Source organism: Opisthorchis viverrini, assembly GCF_000715545.1.
Source record: "Opisthorchis viverrini unplaced genomic scaffold opera_v5_31, whole genome shotgun sequence".
Taxonomy (NCBI): domain Eukaryota; kingdom Metazoa; phylum Platyhelminthes; class Trematoda; order Opisthorchiida; family Opisthorchiidae; genus Opisthorchis; species Opisthorchis viverrini.
Window position 1 is genome coordinate 1,012,829 of NW_008751688.1, and position 9,532 is coordinate 1,022,360.

Below are 9,532 nucleotides of genomic sequence, written 5' to 3' on the forward strand. Positions count from 1 at the left end.
GACGATAAATGAATTGGCGCATGCAAAGTATAACTGTTCACTAGGAGGTGCGGTCTTTAGGAAAATATCGAAGATGGCGGAAAAATAAGTTAGGACTAGAATCCGAGAGAAACTTAACATGATAACTTAGCAGTCAAAGTTTTTGGACATGCTAACATTCCCGACAAGATCAAGTCCAGATCTGCTTGTTGACTGGACAATCGACGCGAGAGATAAATTCATACCAGGGAAGGCGGAATATTTGAAGATAAGATCACTGCTCAACGTCGCGATTTTAGCCCAGCTTTTGTCAACCTACGCAATGTCGATTTTCTGTCATGGACACCATGGTCGAAGAGTGAACAGAAGATCTGTGGTCCCTTTTGGCGTTTTGCCCTCGGTATCTGCGACGCATCGAGTGAGCCTGGTAGGGACGGCGGACTAGCAGTGGTGTACACCAGGTGCTTTAAGGAAGAGAGAACTTTCCCGCGATGAACGAGCTATTTACACTCTATGGGTGACACCTCGGGACACGCGGACGTCAGGTTACCATCTGCCTTGCAGAGCTCTTTTTGATCGGCGCTGTATTGAGTGGAAACCACCGAAGGGCAAACAGTTTACGACGTTACAATGAGGTAATAATGCTGTCTGTCCTGATTCGGCTAGAGTCTCTTTTCCAATCGTTGCTCACGCTTACGGACATGGCTCTGTGCCTTTTCACCGAAGTTCACACTGTCACTATGTAGTTGCTCGACTTCTGACTGCAACCAGATGTGAGCATCATTTGGCTGAGTTGGCTGTCGTCCGCAACCTCTGAATATTTCTTCCTTGGTCTCCCATTTTCGGATGAATGAAACTGTTATCTAAAACCAAGGTACTCCCGATACACGGCCAATGATTGATTGACTGCACTGATTTAGTTGACCATCACTTCGTTACCGTTCTGGCTGAGTTTTTACAAGCGACCATCGATGCGCACATTTGTACTGTGTTGAAATGCCTCAGCCAGTATTGGGATTGCTTGGTATTTGGTGTGAAATCGAATTACGAGTTTGTTTCACTCAGTAGAATGTAGAACACACACAAAAGAGCTCAGGAAAGTGCAATCTACATATCACGTCAGTTGTGCAAATCATAGAACCCCAACGTCGGGTGGGACAAAAATGGATTATCTGTGTCAAAAACTCAGGTAAAAAGGTATATTTTTGTCCCAATAAAACCTGCGTTCAGGCCTTCACACATTCTTCCTTTGTCCCTCAACCTCACTCTCCCATATCGTTGCCTCTTCGTGTGTCACCATGTTAGTTAGGTATGGACGTCTATAAACTAGCCCGTACAGCTTGCCACACTTGAAGTTCGAGTAGAGGACGCCTGTTCGCCAGACTTACGCATACGCTGCACGTGCGTGCGTGTGAACTCGTGACTGGCTACGACGTTGGTGTGTCTGTAATCCATGAATCACTGGCCAAGCTGTTCAGGGGGATGAGTCCCACGCCAACCGCGGCTAGAAAACACAAATTCCACTGGTTGACTTGACGGTTGGATCGATCCTGCCGAATTCCTTGCATGGTCTCCCGCCTGCGGCAGTCTGACAGCTTGTATGGTAGGCCGAGGATTACTGCTTTCGATGCAACTAAGGTCTGTTTAACTGCTAGACGCATAGAGCTATGATGGACGAGGATATTGAAGGTAGGTAGCATCATTCTCATGGAAGCCTGAATCTTATCAGAATTGAAAAAGATCGCTCCCCTTCGACATCGTTACAAGTACCACTCGAAAGAAACCAAACAGTGCGTCATTAATGCTTATATCGAGGGCAAAGAATGGGTCAATGTGGTACTATCTCTGGGAAGGTTTGTACTGCCCGTGAATGGATCAAACGGTTCAGTTCAGTAGAGAAACGCGGGCAACACGGCGGTGCCAGGCGTCATCTACTCACCGATCATCGCGTGGATACAATGTTAGAGTGGATAAGGGAAAATGCGTCACTTACCTTAAGAATGCTACGAATACGCCTGTTTTCTGAATACGGAATCGATGTTCCTCTCAGAACCGTTTCAAACTATCTGGATGGCAGATTGTTCACACTGAAAAGAGTTCTTCCCACAGTGACAGAAACGATCAACCATGAGGAATTCAAAGAAAAGAGACGGATGTTTGCTCTCAATCTCCTGTCTGCTCGAGCGGATAAGAAAACTATAGTGTGGCTTGGTGAGACAGCATACAAGCTGTTCTGCAGCCGATCACAGCAGCAGACACGCGCGTGCTCGGTCCTAACAAACTCTCGGGGTCAGACCCTACATGTGCTCAGCGCTATTACTGAGACGGGTCCTCTGAACTTTGATATGAAGCGCGGAATATACACCAAGGAACGGTGCATCGAATGGTTCGAGCAGTTGGTCACGAACTTGGCGGTTACGGAGAACTGCAGCCACTTGCTGCTTGTTTGTGACAATGCTCCTTGCCATTCAGACCTGGAAGAGGTATTTCTTCAGGGCAAATTCCAAGGAGCCGGGTTACTACGAATACCTCATCATTCAACGCAAATGAACCCGCTGGAGAGCATGTGGATCCAGTTTGAATCCCACTTGAAATCGCTAATGATTGCGCGCCACAAGGAGATATTACAGGGTGACCCAGAAGGTTTAATTCAGAAGTATGAATACCGACTGAGATTGTTGGAACAAAACGTTCTAGCCACAAAGGCGAAAAATTTTATTCCAGAATATTGTGCTGAGGCTGTTTCGCATGTTTTTTCGTACTGCCAGAAAATTATCATTTCCCAAGACACATAATTTACATACATATTTTTCATCAATGTGTGCTTTCTTTCTCAAGTGTCTGCGCTGTTACGCATACGTGTAGAATAGACCGACCTCCTGACCGTATTGGTAACGGGAAGCCATACTGATCGCACGTTATCAGCATTTTGAAACCTTCCAGTAGCACGCTTCCTGAATTTTCGCCCTCAACGATTTCGGAACTCAGTGTTTTTCTGCCGTTGGTTGTCAAAGACCTCACCGACATCGAGCAGAACCTTGAACTTGTTTTCCGTAGTACTGTTCCTAGTGGGGTGTATTTTCGAGACTACTTGGACGGTTGTAGATGATATCTTCCGTCTGATTGACATTCTTGAGGATTTTTAAGCTTTTCAAATAGCATGGGAATATCACTGAAAATCTTACCACAACGGACTATCGGCTTGGGGCTCATCTGGCAAGAACAGCTCTCAGGTTGATTACTTATCTGCATTGATGGTTGTTCTTACTGGTACTAAGGGCAATTTGCTCACAAAACTCGTGTTGGTTCATTTCAGTCTTAAGATGAATTCATGGGCTCAGCTGTGATGCCCGCCATGTAACTCGCATGGTTCACAAGGAATTAAATGATGACGGGTTGCCAAAACCTAAACAGCAGTGATTGAGTGCCAGGCGTAAACTGAAAGCATATATGAACTCACGTCTTTGTTCAATCACCAAAATAAATGTTTGATATTATTTTAAAGTGTGCGCCAAACTTTGGGAAACATTGCGTTTGGGTTGATATTGCCTGTTGTAGTTTGGTAAGGTCTCCCTTGTTTTGTTGTCTTTAGTGCCCCCATAGTCTGTGTTTTGCTTCGTACCCAGACAACTGGACGTCCATTCAAAGCATATGACTTCACCGCACAGTCAGCCCTTTGTTTATTTCGTTACTGCTATCCCGAAAGATAGATTCAGTATTTCGATGAATGTCGGATTACTTTTAAAAGCGTTAAAACCGACCAAAATTTAAAAAAAAAACTCCAGCTGGCGGGTTCACCGCCATTTGCTTTGAACGGGGACCATATTCAATTGAAGAGTGCGAAATTCGGCCTTTTGCAACTTCTACAAGCTTTGGCATTACAGTCACGCGTGATGAACAATGCATTCATTGGTAGGAATAAAACAGGTCAGTAGGTAACAGGAGTAGAACGAACGGATGGAATTAGTAGTTTGGGTAAAGCACAACTGATCTTGCGATGTGACTGGCACCAGTCAGCAGCAGACATGGTACAGTTAGAATAGTATATATTAGGCCAAAGGAACTCACACTTTCAAGGGGACTTTATGATGCTGGACAAGCGAGCCTGAATAGTGTGGCCACTTGCCTTCTGAGCAATCAGTCTATTGAGGCTTTATAGGATGCTTCCTATGTTCTCCTACAGGTTACTGAGCTCTGACATGTGATTCCAACTGTCTGTTTGCGCAAACAACGCTGCAGGTGATTTAATAATAAAAGGTGACTGACAGCGGCCTATGATGGATCGAAGGGCGAGACAAAGGTCTGGCTTTAACGGCTACGATAGTGGTTCAACAAATTTCATTTTTCTTCAGCCACCACGTAGCCTATAGCCGATTGTGGATAGGAATGAGCCTTCGGACGAATGGTGGATAAGCTCTTTGGAGTAGTAGTAACCTTGTCCCGAGTCATCCATGTTACCAACCGCAGTAGGTAGTCGTAGTAGACTAGAGCACTATCGTAGGGGACAGTAGGTCTTTCAGCAGTCAAAGATGAACGGGAGCGGTATTTCTCTACGCTTGCATGAGGCGGTCGCTGTCCTGTTGGAGGGCGGAGCTTTTAACACTCGGATCCTCAGACAGGAACTGTTGGTTGATCCGATGTCATTTACCCATTCTGGGTCTATGCATATTTATTCGTACTGAAGACCTAAAATCCACCTCTAACTGTATTATCCCTATACCCTGTCCCATAAAATGCAATGCCCATTGCCCGTATTCTATTCTATTCGGGTCCTTTTGGAGGTGGTGTGTAGGATCCAATGTCAGTGTAATGGGTCGTGGAAGGTTTTCACAAGCAATCGTAAAGGCGTGATGAAGTGATTCTTTGAACAGAACATTCGCTAGTCTTCACTTCCTGATATGAATATGGTGTAACTTATACCGTACATTACTAACCCCACGACTCATTATTACCATATGACCCGATTATGACCGTCATTTACCATTTTGTTCGGTCACTTAGTGATCTACAGTCCATACACAATGTCACGAAGAAAGCTTGAACAACGTTTTCCTAATGGCAGCACTCCATCGAAATAGGACAAATCTGCAATGACCCTGTCTTAACGAGACCTATCTTTTTGGTCCCTGAGTGGCTTTCCCACGTTACAATTGACTCTGAGACTCGATTCCTTTTGAAATCAGCATGTGCCAGTGCATTGTCCAGAGGTTGGCCAGAGTACGACCGAAAATGCATAGTTTCCCAAAATACCACGGTAAAGTGCGAAATCCAGAGCACTTCATCTTAGGTCAAATAGACGGAACCGACATAAACTGTAACGCTTATGTGGCTGAGTACTTTCTTCCTACTATCATATCGGAACATGCCTCAGTTGAGTAGTACCTAGTATTGATTCAACTGAATTACATTTCAGAACAATAGGTCTGTTAGGATTGCACCACACGATCGTAACAGCGGTTGTTCGAGCACATAACGGGCACTGGTTTTTGAACTTAACAAATTGCCTGAACTGTCCCTAAGCATACTCCCGTAGTTTCCATCTCGGGTGATGTGGTTAGGTGAGGGGTGTACTGGGTTCACTTGCATGGTAAATCAGCCTATCTTGCCAAGTACAATCAAAATCATGCCTGTTTCACCTTCCAAATCATGGAAGAAGGCTACTGTGACCGAAGCAGTCGGATCTACCATGCAAACCCCATTAATATTCGTGCTAGTTAACTGAACAAGATACCGTCATTGCTACGGAATACAAGTGATCCCGTCACATCCCCGGCATTTCAGCCTCCGGTTTAAATGTGTTGACTTGCTTTGTGAAGAAAATTATGCCCCGTATTCATTGTTTTTAATTTTGGAAAGAGGTTGCCATTCCTTCATAACCGGTAACTGCGAAAACGCTCAGACAGACTGTGCCATTGTTTAATACAGAGCATCATTGGCACTGGGGCTTCACTGCCGTAGTGCAGAGCAAATCCCATCCGATATTGTATTACGAAATTGTTTAGATTTTGTTTATGACACTCACTGGTGCTGGTCGTTTTTTCACAGGTGTTCCTTCCATCTGTCCAGTACGGCCAGATTTTCTTTGCTTTTTCGGAGTCCTGATAGACATGGAGTCTTGAGATCACGTTTGTTTGACCCGATCCTCGCCTTCCATAGTATTGATCAGTTGTTCATATCCTATTGTGCGCACTTCCACCCCACAACAGCTCCTCAGACATCCCGTTCGCGATGATCGATCCGAGGTCACAGCTCTACGTCGACAATTGGTTGAGTCTACCGATCAAATACATAGTCTCAAAGGTGAAGTGAGTCCCAATTTTGCATGGTTATTCCCGCTTCCATTTAGTCCGAAATTCTGCCCATTGAATTCCTCAAGTTCACAATCGTCTACGAAGTACAGACTGTCCATTTTGTAACATTATCCAGTAGTGAGTACGACAACCATATTTACACCACCAGGTATTCCAACTGCAAACCCAGTTGGAGCGACTCCGAGTGAATAACACTCAGTTGGTCAACCAGCGGGACGAAGCAACTGAACAGGTTCGTCTACTGAACGATGCGCTTTCACAAGAGAAAGAACTGGTTGAAGTTACCCAGCAAGCGTCAGAGAATGAGATATTCCGTCTAAATACCATAACCAAACAGCAGGGCAAACTCATCGACCACATGTGTGGTTTGCTGCCACCGGAACATCAACTGCCCATGCGTCGTTTGGCTAACGCGGGTCGCTCCGGTCTGGTTCACGATCCTTCGGTGTTGTTTGGCACAAAAAGATCGAATGTGAAAGCGCTTGGTCATCATGCTTTCAAGACAAGCGGCCGGCGTTCGCGTAAACCGGGTCCTGACGAAAGTGATCCGTCATCTTCAGGTGCTGGTCCACTCATCGCTGCTGCGTCGGCTTTCTTTGGACGTCGGCGTCCAACTGGACCCGGAAAATCTGAGCGGTAAGTCTGTTCAGGGAGCGTTTTGTTCGTTTTAATCCCCCAGGGGGTCTATGTCACTGTTTCTTTCGTAGTTGAAAACTGATAAGCATTCGATTGCATCCGCTCGTGAATGTCATGTCTCGCTACTGTAAAGAACTTTTACAGAGATACTTGTAATCAGCACGGCGGTCCTGAATTTAGTATAGGTGTGGAAATGATCTGCGAGGCATTGCTTTGCTTTGTTGGCTATCACTTCAGTTGTTTAGCCAGTGTTGGTGGGATTTCCCGGATAGATAGACGTTCTGTCTACTTGTGAGATGTTCCCACCGGTATTTGGTTGCTAGGAATCGGGCTGAAAATCAAGTAAAATTACCTTGCCACTGATGGTGTGAAACGTTTTCGAATGTGCCGCAAAGTCGTTTGCAGTCTGTATCCACAAACTGTAATTGTCGAACTATCACATGGGATCAGCTCAACAATCTCACAAACTGTTGCATTTAGAACATCCACCAAGGCTTCATTAACAGCGATGTTGAACAGGAACTTTGATAGTGAATAGCTTTGTCGTATTTCATCGGAAATATTAATGGGAGCTGACGATAGTCCCTAGATTTTGACTCAAACGGGGGTCTGTGCATATAGTGACCGGTTGATGCTGATTGTTCTAAAGAGCGACTCGGCAAAGTGAGCCAAATAGCCTTTTGATACCAGCGAATGTGACAAAGGCCGAGCAGCGATAATTCCGGTGGTTCTCCGGCAGTTGGCTTTCAGGATAAAAACTTTTTTGGTCTGCAGTTTGTGATATGGAGACAGCTGGCAAGGAACAATGGATTTCTCGAATATCGTACCTACTGAAATATAAAGCACCTTTATATCATAAACAAGAGATTCAGCTGGGATTCAGTCGGGTCCTGTTAAAATGAGTGCATTTAACGAGTTCCGCACAAATGCGTTCAAGTAAGACAAAGTCGGTGGAAATTCTCGGACTAAACCTATCTAATAAGTCCAAGGAACGGTAAAACCAACCGTGGGCTGTCGAAGAGCTTCCAGCAACCTCGTGAGTAGTATTACGTCAACAGAACGTTTTGCTATTCAGGTCTGCAACCCGTGGTGTGGAGACAACCGTTGAAGGATGATAGATGTTAATAGTTTTGGCGCGGTGTTCCTTCAACTGATTCCACGGTGGCCATTGTCACCACCGTGCTTTTAGGCGCGTTCTTTTTTAGGATGTGACGACAGAGGCGCATCCTGGGGACAAACATGTCCTTCCTCACAGACGTTGTACTCTCCAGCCAATTCACGTCAATGGCGTGCAAATGTTATCTTTCATAACCACAGAGACATTTGGCACGTGATGACACGTGCCGTCTGTGACCGCATAGATAAATTTCTGGCTGTTTTGACTTCTGAAGCTCGTTCCATTTGGCGTTTGTGTGAGGTTGAAATGTCTGCACCAATATGGCCCTGCCCTGTTGGTCGTCGCGATCACCGGTAAACGATCCACTTAATACACCTACTCCCCAATATAGAGCTGTACAATACAATCGTCCAAGTCCTGAGGTCAGTTCATTTACGAAAAGCACCATACGCGGAGTAATTCTCGGCCTTTAGATGCATCAATCGAAACCTGTCGCTCAAGTTCATGAATACTACCGTACGTCTTCAGAAGCATCAAACAACTTCGTTAGTGTTGATGAAGATATCGTTAATAGGAGGATTGAATCGATTTGCGCGTATGCAGGGTGTGGTTGGTATCTTCACACACCACAGACAAACCTCCGTTTTTATCGTGGACCTTCACACCGGACCTTGATACCGAATTCTTGCGCTTGGAAGGCGGTCTGATCCTAGTTCATTGTTGTTCCATCTGGTTACTCCTCTCTTATGGGTTCGATCAAATTCGATGTTGGTTTGAAATTCTTGTCCACCCATAAATCGTGCAGCAGGAGTTTGTTTTTCTCCTTCTGATAATCCGCTCACTTCAAAAACCACCTTTTCGCAGAATCTTGTCAGAGACGGATGACAAGTCCTCCGGTCCGCATCCATTCACAAAACAACCTAGTCGCTTGCAACGTATAGTGCGTAAAAGTCGACTCCGCTTCAAGAGGCGTACCTGTGTCCAGTCGCGTCCAACTGAACCAGCTGCCATCGAGAGTGACCAAGTATTTACCGAGGACGAGGATGGAGATGAACAATTCGGTTACTATTCACCTGATCCGGCAAGCGACTTTGACAGTGACCTACCTTATCGGTCTGTGCCTTTTCAAGGGGAACGGGTGGCAGCTGCAACGCCCCAGTCCGGTGGCACCGCAGATCCACTATCATATGAAGACAGTATTTCGTCGGGTCCCAGCACCACAAGTTCTGCCCCATCGGGACAGATAATCGAATCCAATCCGAAAAGTAGTTTCTGGCGCCCCCAACGCTCTAAACTTCGCGTTGGTTGGGCTGAAGGTTCACGTGAGGCTGAACTGATCTCGGTTAGTGAATGTTTCTGCTTTCTGTTGTGCTGTATCACATTCTGACTCGTACAGTGATCGCGAACTCCAGTGACGAGCTCACACCGACTATCAAAAATGATCCTATGCAGAGTGCGCCCCCCCCCCCCCCCACTCTGCGCAGGGCGC

At 45.8% G+C, this 9,532-nt stretch overlaps 2 protein-coding genes across 2 annotated transcripts in view; one reads left to right on the forward strand and one right to left on the reverse strand.

Annotated features, from left to right (window-relative positions):
* T265_02570 (hypothetical protein) overlaps positions 1–6,088 on the reverse strand; it is a gene marked incomplete at both ends in the record, with an annotated part of 27,360 nt that extends 21,272 nt beyond the window's left edge. The window contains one exon of the mRNA XM_009166849.1: positions 6,002–6,088. Coding sequence (XP_009165113.1) covers positions 6,002–6,088 — 87 coding nt within the window. The remainder of the gene's footprint in view (positions 1–6,001) is intronic.
* The window catches only part of T265_02569 (hypothetical protein), a gene marked incomplete at both ends in the record, with an annotated part of 44,413 nt that overhangs the window by 34,683 nt on the left and 198 nt on the right, over positions 1–9,532 (forward strand). The window contains 3 exons of the mRNA XM_009166848.1: positions 6,186–6,284; positions 6,439–6,926; positions 8,908–9,385. Coding sequence (XP_009165112.1) covers positions 6,186–6,284; positions 6,439–6,926; positions 8,908–9,385 — 1,065 coding nt within the window. The remainder of the gene's footprint in view (positions 1–6,185; positions 6,285–6,438; positions 6,927–8,907; positions 9,386–9,532) is intronic.